At 43.4% G+C, this 18,623-nt stretch overlaps 1 protein-coding gene across 2 annotated transcripts in view; it reads right to left on the bottom strand.

Moving 5' to 3' along the window:
- MSLN (mesothelin) overlaps positions 1-18,623 on the bottom strand; it is a 105,708-nt gene that overhangs the window by 46,847 nt on the left and 40,238 nt on the right. For both annotated transcript variants that reach the window (XM_073636437.1, XM_073636438.1), the window contains exons 12-20: positions 17,702-17,907; positions 15,915-16,009; positions 14,033-14,148; positions 13,791-13,946; positions 9,909-10,105; positions 7,823-7,917; positions 7,362-7,480; positions 5,967-6,122; positions 1,552-1,757 (exon numbers count right to left, since the gene is read on the bottom strand). In XM_073636437.1, the coding sequence (XP_073492538.1) occupies positions 1,552-1,757; positions 5,967-6,122; positions 7,362-7,480; positions 7,823-7,917; positions 9,909-10,105; positions 13,791-13,946; positions 14,033-14,148; positions 15,915-16,009; positions 17,702-17,907 (1,346 nt within the window). The remainder of the gene's footprint in view (positions 1-1,551; positions 1,758-5,966; positions 6,123-7,361; positions 7,481-7,822; positions 7,918-9,908; positions 10,106-13,790; positions 13,947-14,032; positions 14,149-15,914; positions 16,010-17,701; positions 17,908-18,623) is intronic.

Genomic DNA, 18,623 nt, shown 5'->3' on the forward strand with positions numbered 1-18,623 from the left:
TAATATGTATTGAATAGATAATCAATATACATATACTTGAATGTCAAAATTGAATTAACAAGTTGCTTGACTTGTGTATTTATATTTTTAGATATGTAAAATGCTTTGTTTTTCCTGAAGAAGCAGGCTTTGTCCTGTGAAATGTGTCAAACAAACCATCTTGATAACTTCCTATGAATGATTGAGTTTGGGGTCACATCATTTTGTATATGTCTATATTGTGGTTACAGACTATGCAGACCAATTTGTTTTTAAAATGTGTAACATATCCCTTTTTGGGATTTTAACTTTTTAATATTGTTACAATAAAGTTTATATTTTTATAATACGTATGGGGGGGGGGGGGGGGGGGTAGCGTGTACCATTAAAGCCCTATTTAGTTTTGAATTGTTTAGGAAATGCTTTTGTGCTGATGTAATCATAGAGGATGTGGAACCAGTAAACCTACTGAGCAAAGGAGGAGAAGTTAATTGCCCCCCATCCCCAGCTATTTATATTATTTGTTTTTGGTCCCCAGCAACTTCTGCGCTACACTTGGCAGTGTCATTTGAGACAAGAGTATAATTGATCCTGACATAAAGTATATCTAAATCAAGGACAGGCAGGAGAAGAGCTGAAAGCAGTTGGAGTTTGCTGGGAAAATACAACCTAGCTAAACAAGCCTTCCCCCAAGAAAGCTTGGGCATTGGGTGCTTGTAGAGATATGATAATTGCGCCATACTACCATATCTATTCAAACTGGAAAAAGCTACTGTCTATAGACATTTGAACGTTAAGGTATAACTATTATTTTTGAAAATTTGTACAGTGAATACCAGGTGCCAGATAAATTGCGTTATTTTTTGCTGTGTAAAGTCATTCGGTATCAATGAACCATTAAAAATCCAGACGTGTCCGGTATTTTACACTATTGGTGTAAATGGTAGTTCACACTATTGACAGGAATGCCTGTAAATTGTGTGCAATCCTGTACCCGCAGGTACCCACAACCAAAACATGCTGCTCTTTAGCAGACATGCATGGGTGCCATTCATTCTTAATGGCACCCCCACGCTCCGGGTGCGTGAAACCGCATGGTGTCAAAGCACCATGCGGTTTCATGCAACCACATTTTCGAGAAAGGGTCAGGTACTTTTTCCCTGTGTTTTCCACAGGTACAGCTGCCTATTCAAATGAATAGGCTACTTTGCCTCTGCAAATGTGAGCTACCTGCAATAGTATGAACCTAACCTTTGAGCATTTTCCTGGCAGGCCACCGGTATAGAGAATCTGAGAGCGAAGGGGATAAAGAACAAATGCTTTGGGACTGTGGGAGTCTGGCCAATCCTAATATTATATAAGTAATAACCCTAGACACATATAGTTTATTTTAAAGAAGCTCTGCATGTATTAATAAATCAAATTTAACTGAATCAATTACCTGATTTTGACGTGATATCAGCCTTTTGCAATCACTGTACAGTAGAGCACTAACACATACTTGCATACTTTTACCTCATTTCGGCTATTGAAGTCTTGGTTGGCCCCATACATTTTACATAAGATACTTACATGGCCTGGTAGGAGTCACATGACAAGTTCTTTGGTAGGGTGTTAAGTTGGTTTGAGGTAATATAAGGCAAAAAAGCTGCAAGTTTATCCTGGAATAACTGGGCCCAGTCACTGCTATTGAAAGAACTGAAGTTGCTCTGCGTATTCTGGAAGGTCTGGGCAAGCACAGCCTTGGACAAAGCTGGATCAACAGAAGTCTGGTTGTTCTGTAAATATGACACAAATCAAGAGAAACACTTACTTTATTAAATGGCTCATACAGTTACAGGACAAGAATTCCTTATATAAGGAAAACAAATAAGTCTTCAACATGGAGAATCTTTTTTGTTTTTGTCTGCTCATGGTTTCCTATCTGGGTGTTTGGCTGTTTCCAACCTGCTTCTGGAAGAAGTTTTCAGAATATAGGGCAGAAAGAGTCAATTGTCCTGAATGAATATTTATCATGTCCCAGCCAATCCCTGGAAGGAGGCATCCAGAAGGTGGCTGGGCAGTTGATAAATGTTTGTGAGGCCTTTTCAGAATGTTATTCCTCTTCTGGGAGGGTTCCAATCTACCTGGGGATGATGTCCTTGGAGACAGCTACAGTGAGACAAGAACTGCAGTTTGGGCCTTAGCAGAAGCTGGGCTAAGGGCCTGGAAAAGGCTACTAATGGATTTTTGTTATGCCCCATACACACGGTCGGATTTTCCGACAGAAAATGTGTGATAGGACCTTGTTGTCGGAAATTCCGACCGTGTCTGGGCTCCATCACACATTTTCCATCGGATTTTCCGACACACAAAGTTTGAGAGCAGGATATAAAATTTTCCGACAACAAAATCCGTTGTCGGAAATTCCGATCGTGTGTACACAAATCCGACGGACAAAGTGCTACGCATGCTCAGAATAAATAAAGAGATGAAAGCTATTGGCCACTGCCCCGTTTATAGTCCCGACGTACGTGTTTTACGTCACCGCGTTTAGAACGATCGGATTTTCCGACAACTTTGTGTGACCGTGTGTATGCCAGACAAGTTTGAGCCAACATCCGTCGGAAAAAATCCTAGGATTTTGTTGTCGGAATGTACGAACAAAGTCCGACCGTGTGTACGAGGCATTAGAGGGCACTGTCCTGAAGTTTTGGTCTGGAAAAGGATCTTTTGTCTCACTCACTGAGGATCTACCTGTAGAAGCTGGGTGGCTGACAGCGTCTAGGACACTGTGAGTAAGACCTGTGTTTGGGACTTTCATGTGTGCCTGCAGCTATGTGGATTTGTGATAGAAGATTGTCTTCCTATTCATCATTTTAGAGTATCCTGAACACCTCTCCTGTTTCAAGTTTCTATGCAATAAATTCTAAAAAGACATCCCTTAAACTAAGCATGTATTGTTGGTGTGCATGCAATTGTGCTTGTGACTGGCAGCCTCTGTGCTAGCATGGGAGACCTGGGAATATTCTCAGCGGCCTCTCGGGGGGTGAGCACTACAGTTATAACCCATCAATGCTTTTGCCATCTGTGTGCCAATTGGGGAGATGTCCCTTCACTTCCTGTCCCATATCCAACTCAGGAAGTGAGAGGAAATCCCTCCAATGTGAGTAAATCCCTGGTTGTCACCAGTGTCCACATTGTTACTGTTCTGGGAACAACCCAAAATTAGGCATTTTCTTTTACTTTCGATTATATCGGTAAACAAGACAAACAAAGAGGGTGAATCTCCCTAACGGGGACACAGACAGTGATAAAAAGCTGACAGGTGTTTTAATCCCTCTTCATGTTATCCAAAAGTAAAAAAAAAATGTTTTGCCTTTATTTATACTTTAACCCCTGAGGGAAGTGGAGTTCTATGGGCTTCTGAAAGGCATTGGCTGTTTGTTGTCCTTTCCATGGTCATTTACTGAACCAAAAATTCATTGTTGGACTCTTGGATTATTTGTTTGGCACCTTTATGCCGCGTACACACGGTCGGACTTTCTAGAAAGCTAGGTCCGACGTACTTGCCGCCAGACTTCCGGCGGACTACCGCCGGACTTTCTGAACGGCCGGACTTGCCTACACACGGCCGGACTTTCCGGAATCCGGTCTTCCCGACGGACTTCCGCCGGACTTTCAGAACGAACGGACTTTCCCACACACGGACAAGTCCGTTCATTTTGAACGTGACTTTGGTACGACGGGACTAGAAAAGGAATTCAATCTCGCCGCTTTTTTTGGCGAGATTGAAACCTTGCGAGCCCCGTCGCAGGCCCTTAGGTCTGGTATGGATTATAAAGGGGAACCCCTACGCCGAAAAAACGGCGTGGGGTCCCCCTAAAATCCATACCAGACCCCGATCCGAGCACGCAGCCTGGCCGGTCAGGAAAGGGGGTGGGGACGAGCGAGCGCCCCCCCCCCCCTCCTGAACCGTACCAGGCCGCATGCCCTCAACATGGGGGGTGGGTGCTTTGGGGGAGGGGGGCGCCCTGCGCCCCCCCCCCCCAAAGCACCTTGTCCCCATGTTGATGAGGACAAGGGCCTCTTCCCGACAACCCTGGCCGTTGGTTGTCGGGGTCTGCGGGCGGGGGCTTATCGGAATCTGGGAGCCCCCTTTAATAAGGGGGCCCCCAGATCCCGGCCCCCCACCCTATGTAAATGAGTATGGGGTACATGGTACCCCTACCCATTTACCTAGGTAAAAAGTGTCAGTAATAAAACACAACACAGGTTTTTAAAATAATTTATTAAACAGCTCCGGGGGGGTCTTCTTCCGTCTTCGGGGGTCCCTCCGGTTCATCTTCTCCCGGCGTCCGGTTGGTTCTTCTCCGCTCTCCGGCCTCTTCTCCCGGTGTCGCAGGTCTTCGGCCGGCCCCTCCGCTCTCTTCATGTAGCTCTATTGCGAGCGGAGGTCCGGACTTCTGGGCTTCTTGGCTTCTGGGCTTCTTGGCTTCTCTTCTCTTCTCTTCTCTTCTCTTCTCCCAGATGTTGACACGACGCTCTCTCCGGCTGGACTGGTCTCTGAGGGCTGCGTTGTGACTTATATAGGCGGAGACCCCGCCCCCATATGATGTCACAGTCCCTGGGCATGCTGGGACTGTGACGTTTTAGGGGGCGTGGTCGACCACGCCCCCTAAAACGTCACAGTCCCAGCATGCCCAGGGACTGTGACATCATATGGGGGCGGGGTCTCCGCCTATATAAGTCACAACGCAGCCCTCAGAGACCAGTCCAGCCGGAGAGAGCGTCGTGTCAACATCTGGGAGAAGAGAAGAGAAGAGAAGAGAAGCCAAGGAGCCCAGAAGCCAAGAAGCCCAGAAGTCCGGACCTCCGCTCGCAATAGAGCTACATGAAGAGAGCGGAGGGGCCGGCCGAAGACCTGCGACACCGGGAGAAGAGGCCGGAGAGCGGAGAAGAACCAACCGGACGCCGGGAGAAGATGAACCGGAGGGACCCCCGAAGACGGAAGAAGACCCCCCCGGAGCTGTTTAATAAATTATTTTAAAAACCTGTGTTGTGTTTTATTACTGACACTTTTTACCTAGGTAAATGGGTAGGGGTACCATGTACCCCATACTCATTTACATAGGGTGGGGGGCCGGGATCTGGGGGCCCCCTTATTAAAGGGGGCTCCCAGATTCCGATAAGCCCCCGCCCGCAGACCCCGACAACCAACGGCCAGGGTTGTCGGGAAGAGGCCCTTGTCCTCATCAACATGGGGACAAGGTGCTTTGGGGGGGGGGGGCGCAGGGCGCCCCCCTCCCCCAAAGCACCCACCCCCCATGTTGAGGGCATGCGGCCTGGTACGGTTCAGGAGGGGGGGGGGGGGCGCTCGCTCGTCCCCACCCCCTTTCCTGACCGGCCAGGCTGCGTGCTCGGATCGGGGTCTGGTATGGATTTTAGGGGGACCCCACGCCGTTTTTTCGGCGTAGGGGTTCCCCTTTATAATCCATACCAGACCTAAGGGCCTGGTATGCCCCGCGCTGGCCGCAATAGGAAGATTTGTTTTTCCTATTGCAGCGAGCGCGAGATGCAGCAACCTGCTCCTCCGTCGTATCTGGTCCTTCGGACTAGCATACAGACGAACGGGCTTTCCGTCAGGAACTGAGTCCGGCGGAGGTACGACGTAAAGATTTGAAGCAGGCTTCAAATCTAAAGTACGTCGGATTTCCGCAAAAATCCGACCGAAACGGTCCGTCGGAAGTCCGATGGAGACCACACACGGTCGGACTTTCCGCCGGACTTTGTCCGGCGGCGTCCGTCGGACTTTTGCAGGTGAAAAGTCCGACCGTGTGTACGCGGCATTACTGGTGTAACTGTGTATATTGATGGCATTTAGTCAGTCATGTATAAGAACACAGACATTGAAAACTGTACAATGATAACTGAAAATAGATCATTCCCTATGTATTAGTCTTTGCATAACAGCTATGGGAGCCAGTACATGTTTTGTTGTCACTTACTGATGCTAGACCCGCATTGAAACTGGAGAGAAAGTTGTACACATCAGCGGAGTTCTGTAGAGCGCCCACAATGCTGTTGGCAATTTGTGCATTCATAGTCGTGTTCAAGGCGAAGTTGGCCAGTTGAGGGGGAGAGAGCGAGGGCACGACATCAGACTACAGAAGAGTTTAAAAAAAGGAATTATACACAACCATTTACCAACTAAAAGCACCATAACCAAGCACATCTGTAACAGTGCATGAACATATGTTTTCCTAAAAACGAAAATTCTGTCTCCAAGTGAAAAAGGAAAATCCACTTTGCACTGCACGTGCACTTGGAAGTAAAGTCGCTGTAGATCCGAGGGGGACATGCAAGGAAAATAAACGGCAGCATTTTAGCTTGCACATGATTGGATGATAAAATCAGCAGAGCTTCCCCTCATTTCAGATCTACCCCTCAGATTTAGAGCGACTGAACTTCCAAGTGCACTTTCAGTGCAAAGTGGCTTTGCCTTTCGTAAATAACCCCCATTGTTCTGAGCATAGAAAGAGTAGATCTTGACTAAATAAGACATAGACATGTGATGTTGGTCAGACGGCTTGGCCTCTTCAGCTCATGGAGAATAATGTTTTTGTGCTATGATTTTTTACATTCATCTGCATCATGTTCCTTGAGCTGAATCTTCATCAAATTGAACAAAAAGTTATTCTATTGTTGCTGCAGTTGACTTTCTGCCCGGATGTGTGGTGGACCAGTGTCAAGCTCTCTTATCTCTCTAAATAAATGAAGCTCTCATTCGGGTACAGTGCCGGTGAGGGCGGGACAGTGGCACATCCCCATACTCAATGGGGTTGATTTACTAAAGGCACAAAGACTGTGAACTTTGCAAGCGCCATTGCTCCATAGCTTAGCAAATGAGGTGAAGCTTCACTGTGCAAGGAATACCCAATCACATGCAAGGAGAAAAGAAAAAAAAAGAAAAACAGCATTTTTGCACATGATTGGATAGCTATGCTTATAACAAGTACTTATTTATACACTTATATAGGTATAAAGTATTAATAATAGGCATCAAACAATCTTACTTTTGTGATATGCTCTGCTGATTGGTACGTGCAAACCCACTGTTCCTCTAAGAAGCGATCCGCATCTGGCTCGCTTTTCAGAGGCGATTGACAGGCAGTGAGGAGGCGATGTGACCCCTCCTCACCCCCACTTAACCCTATTATTTTGCCAAACAAACGCGTCACAACTGTGTGCAGGGCTGAGGGGCATCCCGGTTCGCTTGAACGGGTCACGTCCAGCAGGCTTGCCCAATGCAATATGTTTTACCATTGGCACAAAGTGAAGCATCGCGATAGAGGCATTTAAACACCCTGATGTTTTGTTTTTTTTTAAAGTAAAAAACTTACAGCATTGAATTTATCGCCAAGACCAGAGACAAGCTCAGAATAATCTGCAAACACTGAAAACTTTCCAAAGTTCTGATTTAAGAGAACACTGCTGCTGCCATTCTTGGAACAAGCTGGACCTAAAATTATCAAGAGAAATCCAAAAAGATTACATTTTTCTTTGGGGTTTTACACAGGAAAAAATAACAAAAATACATTCATAGGGGGGTATATTGTTATTATTATTATTATTATTATTATTATTATTAATACTAAATCAAACTAAATCCACTGTAGAGCCAAGAAATGACATACTATTCCTTTGCATACATTGTGATGGAATTGGTGGTCGGTTTGTCTTGAGGTTCAGAACTAAATAGGATGCCTTATTAATAGGTAGTCCAGGTTTGGGCATGCAAAGAAATTGCCAAGTCAAGGATACTGAGGAAAAATGTGCAGACGTGTTTTATGTGGGATTTTACCTTTGTTTTTCATATAAGGTTGGATCAGGTTTGTAAAAACATTCTTCTGGGTTCCTGGAGTCATTTGGGGGAATTTGCTGTTTAAACCTGCGACTCTGTTGATAATAAAGTAAAAATGAATGAATAAAAGACTTGGTCTACTGACTGCAATTTCACTGTATGTTTGTGAATAGATTAACTCCTGTATCATCAGCTCTAGTTAAAGTCCAAAATGTGGTAAATTTTCTTATTGAGATATTTCTGAATACGCTACTGTGTTTTGGATCGAGGTGAAGATCCTGGGGGTTAAGCTATTCGAAAAACTATAGTGAAAGTTAGTTCAGCTTGCACAAACGTTTCTGACATTCGTGCAACAAAGGTTTTATAAACAGACCCCTTGCATACAATAGGGGAAAATACAAAACAGCCTTTCCTCAAGTTTCCCCTTGATAGGGATTGGGGATTATTGGGTATAACTGAAAGATACAAAGCTCTGGAGAAAACTCCAGCTCTCAATTCTATAACATTTTCATGGTCACTTTGTGTTTTAAGAATATTTAATTAACACGTTTATAGTTTGAAAAACGTTTGACTTTTTTGGAAAAGCATATGATGTTAATTCTATAACTTGCCCTGAGTGAAAAGTTATCTGCCATTTTATAAAAGCCTAGCTTGGCCCTGATTCTTCCTAATGGTCCTTTACTGCGGAGGGTGGCCATATTTACCTATAGGAAGGATTAAGCAGAAGTGGGGTTTCGCGGTCGGTCGGTCACCCAGCACTTACCCCATCTAGGTTCCGGGCGGGCAGCACTGCGAAGGGCAACGGGCGAGTGTCTCCTCCTCCTCTGCATCATGGCGGCTTCCGCCGTGCGTCTCATCCCTCCTCCTCCTAGGCATCCAATAGGATTGCCTGTCCTTTCAGCCAATTGGGTGATGGGTCTCACGACTTGCTTCCCGATTGGCCGGTGGGGGGGGAGGATCAGTGTGAGAATAGTGACTATTCATTTTCTATTCTCACACAACTGGGTGGGCTCTGAGCGCAATGCTCTGCGCCCCAAGCCCACCCTATTTTGAAGCCTATTAGAGCCTCTGGCTTTAATTACGTGCTTCAAAAAAACACCCACCCATTGGATTCCATGCATCCAGTGCCCCAAATGTAGATTAGGGGGCCAGACGCATGGATAGGGATGGGGGTGCCCATGCTCCCCTAATGGACGGGCCATCACTGCAGCGTATTGATGTATTTTTTTAAATAAAAGCAGTGTAAGTGCCTGAATTTGACTTAGTATCAGCCTCCTGCAGTCCCTGTGCAACATACCTCAGACTATGGGAGGGAGAAGCAGCACAGGGAGCAAATCAACTGTGCTGCAGTGCTTATGTGCTAACAAAGAACATACTGATAGGAAGAGAGAGCAGAGAGACAGAGAGATGAGCTCATCACTGTGCTGCTTCTCCTTTCACTGTCACAGGTTGCAGAAGAGAAAAATCAGGTCTCCTTCCCTGCTAGACACTGTGCGGCAGAGCTGTTAATCTCAGGACAGGATAAGAAGAAGTACAAATCTTTTGGCTGGTAAAGCAGCTCCCAGATATGTATTTATCTGTGTATTTAGCGGTTTTCTTGGAGTTCAGCTTTAAATAAAACAAGTAAAACACTGAACCTTAATGATGCATGCAATATATTTGCATTTTTGTGCAGAGCTCTGTACCTGTGATTTTCTTTTTTTTTTTTGGTAACATCTTACAAATTGAAAACAATTTGGAGTCAAAATTCAATAAAATCTCATGTGCTTTCTTTTCCAGCACTAGCATAATATAACAACTTGGATTGCTCTGCCAGCACTACACATTGACAGTTCCTTTCTCCAGCACCACACTAGTTATAATGTTAGTGGTTGCTTAGCTGTAAATGAGGCTATAGCCTATCAAGTTTGGCAGCTTGCTCCTGCACAGTACAAGTAATAGCTGGGCAATGCGGAGACAGGGGTGGCTACCAAACCAGCTGCACATCATAGTATAGTGTCCAAGTTGGGTGCTTTTTCTACCTCTGCCTCAACCCAGAACTGTAGCTTCAGTACCAAACCTTCCAAAAAAATTAGTAGATACTTACATGGCTTGGTAAGAGTCACATGAGATGCTCTGGTTTATAAGAATGAGTTGACCTGGGGTAATGGCTGGCAGGACAAAGCTCAGCTTATTTTGGAAGAGTTGGCTCCAGTCTGAGCTGTTCCAGTTGGAGAAGTTGGACTTGAGGACCTCAAAAGTCTGGTTCAGCAGGGCCTGGGACAAAGGTTGCGACAACATGCTCTGCAAACGATAGAAGACATTTCACTTCAGGACTTATATCTATAGCTAGGCAGAGATCCAATCTGGGGTATCGGTAAACTAGAAGATGTTTGATGCATTTTGGCCATGCCCACTAAGAAACTTGACTGGTCAACTAAACCTGTATTTACAGCAGTCATAAAATGTGAGGACCATCTTGCTGGGATCAAGGTGCTGTCATGCACAATTCTTGGTAAAGTATGTAGAAATGATCAAACAAAATCATAAGTTGTAAGAAAAATGCAGCCCCAAAATGTTACCAATGTGTGGTAATCTTAAGCACCGATTCAAAAAAAATATGCTTTCAAGTGGATTCTTTAGGAGGGATGGTATGTATTGATTGTAAAAACTGGTTAAAATAAATATTGACCTTCATGAATGGGCGTCTCTGCTGATCACATATTGGTTCCATGTTGGGGTCTCATTCTTTTTACCATTGTTCACCAGATCTGATTGTAACCTACCACAGTGCAAGAAATGATGTACCGCCCCGGTGAGCATTTAGTGCGACCGCTCACACTCTGTGTGGAGACATATTTTCCACTACTATAGGTTGACTGACCCTAGGACTGGTATCCAACACATTGCTAGTGAATAAAAACAGTTTGTGGAAAGGAAAAATGCTGCCTAAAATCATTGAATGTGCTTTAACCTGCAATTTTTTAGGTTTGTGACAGGGTCTCTTTAAAGCTCCACTCTGTACCTCAACTTCTTTTAGGTTATCCTAAAACCCCAACCCACGCTTGATCATCCACACTCATTTTGATATAGGTCACTTGCACTTAAAACATCTCTATGGTCTAAATATAAAATATATACATTTCTACATTGTATTTCAATGCTTTAGGCCTCTTTCACACGGACTGTCCGTTCAGGTCCATGGAGGTCTATGGAGCGTCGGATGTCAGCGGTGACATGTCCGCTGACATCCGACCCGCTCCGATCCGAAAAAGTGTAACGGAGGAAAAACCTACTTTTCCATCCATTTTCGGATTGGATCGGGTGACGACGGACTCTACGGTCCATCATCACCCGATCCCCCATACGGGAGAGCGGCGCTCTGACAGGTCCGTCGCTGCACAGAGTGCAGCGATGGACCTGTCATCTTCCTGCTCAGCGGGGATCGGCAGATGTTCACGGGGCGGATCATCACTGATCCGCCCCATGTGAAAGAGCCCTTATAACCTTCTCCTATTAAACTGAACAAATGTAAACTTACTTTGTGATGATCCCCACACATTTATGTAGCACCCTCCAAGATAGGTGCTAGGATTAGCTAGATTTAGTGCTGGCTCACTGTGTTCAGTGAAGCTGTGTGTGTTTTGGTTAGGTAAATTTAGCTTGCCTCATTGTATCAGTGTGGCTAAAATTGCTGGGTCAGGTAAGGTTAGTTGGCTCACTGTATACAGTGCAGCTTGGGTTGTGATTAGTTAGTTCTGCTCAGTGTTCAGCTGCTGCTGGGTTTAATTGTTTCCTCTGCTATCCAGAAAGTTGGAGAACTCACTGGAAGATAGGTGTGAAGCAATGCAAATAGCATGATTTTTTATACAGTTCTGGCTAATCCCAGAAAGCAGGGCCCTGAAGGCTGCTGGGACACTGTATATATTCTCTAAGCACACTGAGCTTGGGGTCTTTTCCCCAAGGATTAGTCCAGCCTGGAGGGCTTGCTGTTTGTGAGTCCTCAGGTGGGTGACCTAAGCACCTGGAAGCTGGAGCTGCTGAGAGCTGACCAAGAGGCTGTCATCTGAAGATCTATTCTGGTATCACTGGAGGAAAATTTTGCTTGGAAGTTGGAAGGAGGTAACCAGCTTTCCCTGGACATTTTGTGAGTCCAGACTGCTGAGAAATCTTAGAGACTTTGGGATGCTGCCTCCCCTCTTGTGCTATTGAGTCAGCTGTGTGTTTGCTAAAGGGGCTGGTGTCCTCAACAGCTTAGTTTATCTAATTCCTGGTGAAGGGACTATGCTCTTAGTTGCTCTAAAACAGTGGTTTCCAAACATGCAGCCCAGTGGGTAGATGTGGCCCCTTGCTTGCCTTTTCCTGGCCCCCTGTGGCACTATTTCCTCCACTGATACGAGACACTATTCTGCCAACTGACACCAACAATAGGGCACCATTTCTCCCATTGACACCAACAATGGGGCACTATTTCTCCCAATGATACCAATGATGGGGGCACTATTCCTCCACCTAATATCAAATGTGATGTTTACTTCCACTGATGCCAGGAAAAGTTCCACTCTCGCTAGCCACAGTCTGGCCCCCCTAAAGCCTGAAGGACAAAAAAAACCTTGCTCTTTTGTTTAGAAAGTTTGGAGAAGCCTGCTATTATCTGCTTCTGTTACAAGCCAACTCCACAGTTTGCTATATGCAAGGACTTTTGCTTCAGCTCTACATTTAACTGTTTCACTACAAGTCAAGTCCACAGTTGTTCGAGGTCGTCTTCTGCTTCAGCTTAATAAAAAGGAGTTCACTGTCCTCAAGCTGTACACATTTTCTGTTTTTGGAGTATATCTCTCAATTCCTCAACCCCTACCCAAGTTCTCCAAGAATAAAAACAACAAAAACAAGACTGGTTTTTGAGGAAACCTGTGTCTGGCTGTGGGGCAATCCACTGGGGAAGAACCTGGGCAAAATTCCAGTGGCTCCTACGGGAGTAATCGCTACATTTACTTGCTTGAATTCCATGCAACACATTCACTATGCCCTGTGAGTAGGCACTGCTGTGTCACACATTTAATGGAGCCTGCCTTCTGACCTACAGGGATTTTAAGAGGAGGAGTTTCAGGAGGTGGAGGCTATGTATAGGATATATAGTTCTTAGAAATGGAAAGTAAACAGCAGAGGAGAAGCTGCAGAGCATGCAGGGAATCTAGGAAGTTGTGAAAAGAGACGGTCAGGAGACAGGCAAAACTCACAACATGAAAGAAGATTTTTCAAGTATGTTTATATTAGATTGTCAAATATAATTACTCTTTGTATTATTACAATGCTGATGTTAGAAAATTGGGCTCACCCACCCCCCCACCTTCTCAGAGCTCTAGTGCTAAGCTATTGGTTAATTGCCAGCACTCTTCATTCCACAGTGACTCATCTGGTCTTCATTTCCTGCTTGTCAGTTAGCACTGCTGGCTATTTAAACTGCCTGGATCAGATCTCCTGTGCCTTCGCCTGGTCAACATATACAGATACTCTCTGCTGTGTTTTTCTGTTAAAGACTTTGCCTGGCTGACTTTCCTTCTGGTTCCTGATCCTGTTTGCTGCCTCTGACTATGCTGATTTCTGGGTTAAAGACTTAAAGACTTTTGCCTGGCTGACTTTCCTTCTGGTTCCTGATCCTGTTTGCTGCCTCTACTATGCTGATCTCTGGATTACTATTTCACTGATTGTTCTGACTGCCCGCTCTGGTTACCGAACCCTGGCTATGTTTTGACTACGTTTGCTCTGTTTGTACCATTTTATCATTTTATTAAAAAGTGTGATTTTTACTGCACTTCTGTCTCAGTCTGATTCATGGTTCCTGACAAAAATGAAGGTGTTGTGGCCATAGAACTCTTTAAAATGGTATGTGCCAAAGTGTGGAATACTCAAAGATTACTTGAGAAACTGTTTTTGAATTCTAGACAGTGGTACCTCTTTAACAGAAGGCAAGAAAAAGCGCACTTACCCCATTAAATGCAGCATTAAGCTGGCCCAGGAAGTCATATACATCACCAGCGTTCTGTAGGCTCCCAGCAACGCTGGCAGCTTGGTCAGCTGAAAGGTTTGCACCCAACGTGAAGTTCACCCTTTGCCGTATATTGAGGAGAGGCAACACATCCAACTGAAAGTCAGAGAAAGTCAGAGATGTGGTTTAAAGTGCACCTCATCAAACAGTGTTTCCACTATCAGTCGATATCATATACTTACAGCAGTGAAGTTTGCATTAAGTGCCAGAAAATCAGAGTAGTCAAGAAACTGAGAAAAGCTCTTCAAGTTCAGGTTGATCAGCTCACTACTGGTAAGGTTCTGGGAGCAGGCAGGTCCTGCGGAAAAAAAAGGATGATATTCCAGGTCTAACCCAATTTTACCCTCAAAACATCCCAGCATTATTTTTTTCTTCTATGCCTCTTGCATGCAGATGTATTAATTTACTGATGCTTATACGCAGAATATTGCATGCAGAAAGATCCTGATTAAAAAGCACAAGTTATATTCCATAAAGACCTTAAAAAGTAAATGTGCGTAAACATGCATATGTATATGCACATGTAAATTCTTCTTCACCCTCTGCTAGCTGCCAATTTTGCAATTAACGCATATACACTCATTTATTATTGTGTATACACTGTAATATGGGGAGCCCAGGACCATCAGCAGGTAATTTGTAAACGTAAACAGTCTTTAATGTTCTTTCAAAACCAAGCAAATTAAACAGCTTTCTGCAGCATAGTAAAAGCAAACAGTCCATAATTCTGGTATATTGAAAGTAACATAATGGCTCACCACCAGTATACCAGTCCTACACTAGGGTTTAAGGGTCCTGTCTGCTTAGGGTACTAGAAAGGTCGCAGGAGCTCAGCAAATGATGTCTCAGTTGTAAGATAGTCCACACTTTCTCACACAGCTGTGTACTTCTCAAATCCACCCTACAGACAGGTGCTGACTCCTTCTGGTTCTTTTTCAGTCAGGTTAACCCTTTAAGGGCCAAAGTCCCTGAAATTAGGTTTGGTTGCTCTGTCCCACCCAAAGTCTCGCTAGGCTTCCAAATTCCGGATCTCACATATCGACTAACCAATCTCGGGCAAGCTGTAAGTCATTTTACTCCTTCCCAACCAACACCCCTCACCCTACATAAGTGAGAACCTGTGAGTACTCCAAGATTGCATTCAAACCGTCCTCCTGTAACCCAAACAGTGGAAACATATTTCTCCCATTCAGAAGCTATCCTCTGCATCCTGTACAACATGTGTATGCATGTAAATGACTCCATTCAAATGTAAAATTTTCTATTTTTATTTCTACAGCTCTGAACTCATTGCTGCATTACTGATCTTTACGCAACTGTGAGCATTGTTCCATAGACAACAATGCACCTGTGTTCTAATCCTAAAAAAAAAATGCCATACAGGTACAATATTTCACCTGTGTGCAAGGTTGGACCAGGCAGATTCTAATTGGTCAGCACTGTCACATGAATGGCACTGACCAACTGGAATCCATCTGGTCTGTCCTGGTCTGCCGGAGGGAGAGAAGAGAAAGCAGTGAGGTATTCAAAGCCCCAGACTGATGGAGCATCTTGAAAGACCCCGACAACTCAGGATTGCAGGAGGCAAGTACAGCGGGGACCGGGGGAGAAGCGTTCTGGTATTTGGTCACCTTTACAGATTTTTTTTTTATACTTCTTCAGTTCTGTAAAGGTGTACTAACCCTTTTAGCCTTTTTTTTTTACATTTCTTCAGTTGCTTCTTGGTTTCTGGCCTAGGCTAAAATTATGTCATACATCCATGGAGTCTTCATGGGCATTTTTTTGTCTTGTATCTGTTGAGGGGTTTTCTCAGCTAAGCACACACTTCTGCCTGCATGCCTGAGCTAAGGACAGATGGATTCCATAAAGTAAATGCTATGTGAAACATCTACCCAAGATGGCCACAGCTAGAAACGCTGGGGGGGGGGGGTTGTAACAAAATAAAACATGGATATATGGGTGGGTTCGCTCTAATATCAAAACTGAATGAAATAGCATTTTCAGTTTATGGTCCTCAGATACACTTAAGTTCCACTTTAATATATTTGTGTTGTAACAAGTTACCTTGCTTCTTCAAGTAAGGTTTCACAAATGTTTGAAAATCTGCTTGCTGTTTTACAGGATCCATCTTCGAGAATTTTGAGTCCAAGCCCTTAATTCTGTTAGAAACAATGGACAAAATACAATTGCTAAGTTGCCAGCTCTCACCAATTTTGATAAACAGTCAGTTATATCAGGCTTGTTCTTGAAAATGTTTGTCCTTGTATCTATTCTTGATTTTGAAGATAAACTTCTCTCTGTGTTTTATAACATTTCACTAAGTTCTTTCTAATCTTTCAAAGTGTGTGTCTACCCTTCAATCTAATAACATGCTTAGGACCACAACCAGAATGTGAACATGTAGATCCTGGGGTGCTTCTGTGCCTCTCTGGGTACAATTTTATGTTATCTAAAAAGCAGCTCCAAAAAATTACTTGTATATATAGTAGGTTGGGAAATGCTACTGCTTAGGGATGCACCGATACCATTTTTTTTACGAGTACCGATACTTTTTTTTAGTACCAATTACCGATACCTACCGCAACTATTTTGTTTTCACGTCAGCTGTCAGCAGTGGTACAAAGCATTGAAAAGTTATTTACAAATGAAATAAATTGATTTTTTTTTTTAATTTTGCGCTTTTTCAATGTGAAATGTGTAAATATAAGTTAATATATATGTGCAAAAATATTCACTAACAAAGCAAATAAAAAAAAGTTTTATTTGTTTATCGTTTATAAAAAAGACGTGAAAAAAAAAAGAGTAAATTAAAGGTTAATAAGGGGTTAAACAGAGGAACATTTGTTCACCCCTTTGATCTGCAGATGAAGAAACAGAAAGAAACAATGTTTCTTTTTATTTTAGTGTTTCAGGGGCTGAGCAATGTTGTTAATAAAAATTACAAGCTGCTTTTTTTTTTTCACAGCTCCAATTACCGGACTTCTTTAACGTAGCTATGACTAAGGCTATTGCCGAAACGCGTCATCTTTATTGTTTTATTGTCACTCTGATGTACCAATAAACGACACTTCAAGGATTACAGTTTTGCCGGCTCTCCTTATTACTGTTCCACTTACATGTTTACAGTTACACTTTCTTTGCGCTTACAGTTATCTTTTTTCTATTACTGCAGTAGGATAGCTGCTTGGCATGGGAAGCTAGTGGTGATCACTGTACTAGAGAAGCCTACAACAGTGATTTCCAGCAGGGATCACACAGGTATGGAATATACTTACTTACATTGGTCCAAATTGAACCAATGTACCTATGGAAAAAATGCTGTACCTGGAATTCAGCTGTAAACCCGTACACCTGTTAAAACTTTTAGAGTCACTGACCCAGAACAAGCATAAAGATAAGGAATTTTGTCACTATTTGAAACTCATTTACAGAATGTAACGAGTTTGCAATTCAAAAAGTAGCCAGCCAGGTAAACAGCGTTTTCAGAATGATGCTAGGAAAAAAAAAACAAGTAATGATTTTTTAATAACTATGTAGCCAGTTTAATGTTTTTAAATATCTACTGTTGCTCAGCTTTAAGTAAATTGATGGCCCCGATACAACTTACATAAATGGCACTAACGTTGTATAGCCTCCCAACGCCCCCAGAACACCAAAAAACACTATGTCATGCAAATAGCGACCAGCATCTGTAGTCTTTAGCTCTTTCCTGCTATTGGTTAGAGATGGGGCAATAATAACGAACATGAGTTGGCAGGCTGGTGACTAGGAAGTTTGTTACTATTTGCATCATGCAAAGTCCCGTGTTTTGGCTGGTGCTGTACATCTGTGACATAGCATTTAACACTTACATAGCCTGGTAGGAGCCACAGGTGAGGTTTGGAGGGATGAGGTTCAGCTGATCTGGGGTGATTTCAGGCAGGACTGTGCTGAGTGTGTTTTGGAAGAGCTGGGTCCAATCTGAGACGTTAAAGCTTGATATATTGGCCCTAAGAGCTTCAAATGTCCTGTTTAACAGAGCTTGAGCCAGGGGTGGTTGTAGTGAACTTATATTTTTCTGAAGAGACAAGAAGACATTTTTGTGATATACAATATGTATCTTAAAAGTTCCAGCTTCAGCTGTGATTACCAGACACTGCCTATGATGTAAATCAGAGATGTCGAACCTTTTGACCTTCCTGGACAACATTGGAAGAAGAGCAATAGTCTTGGACCACACATAAAATACACTAACAATAAGGAGAGCTGATGAGCAGAAAAAGTCGGGCAGACCACAAGTTAACAATCACTGATATAGATAATATACCTGATTAATAAAACTTGTCATCATATTTTTAATTATAAAAGTAAAAGAGGGCAACATAAAACTAGGGCAATATATGACACTGTTTTTGATAAACGAATGCATCAATATCTGGTTGGATGGATGTAGTAGCAATTCTTAATGAATTCTCAAGGTGCTCATCAGATATTTTGGTTGTAATTTTGCCCTTAGTGGGCTTCATCCTTTGAAAATAGTTGCTCACAAATATAGGTGCTGATGACATGACTAAGGCGTGATTGTAAAGCGTGGGATATTCTTCTTTGGGAAGATAACACGTATAAAACTCCATTACATAGACATTGTCAAATTTTTCTTCAGCCACTTGTGCTTGCTAAGTTTAAATGCATTCTTACAAAAAATAAAAATAAACATTAACCAAGTAGGTTCATGTATTTGTTTTGGGCCGCATTCATAGCCGTATTGGGCCACATGCGGCCTGTGGGCCACTG

The sequence above is a fragment of the Aquarana catesbeiana genome, linkage group LG06, assembly GCF_042186555.1.
Source record: "Aquarana catesbeiana isolate 2022-GZ linkage group LG06, ASM4218655v1, whole genome shotgun sequence".
Taxonomy (NCBI): Eukaryota; Metazoa; Chordata; class Amphibia; order Anura; family Ranidae; genus Aquarana; species Aquarana catesbeiana.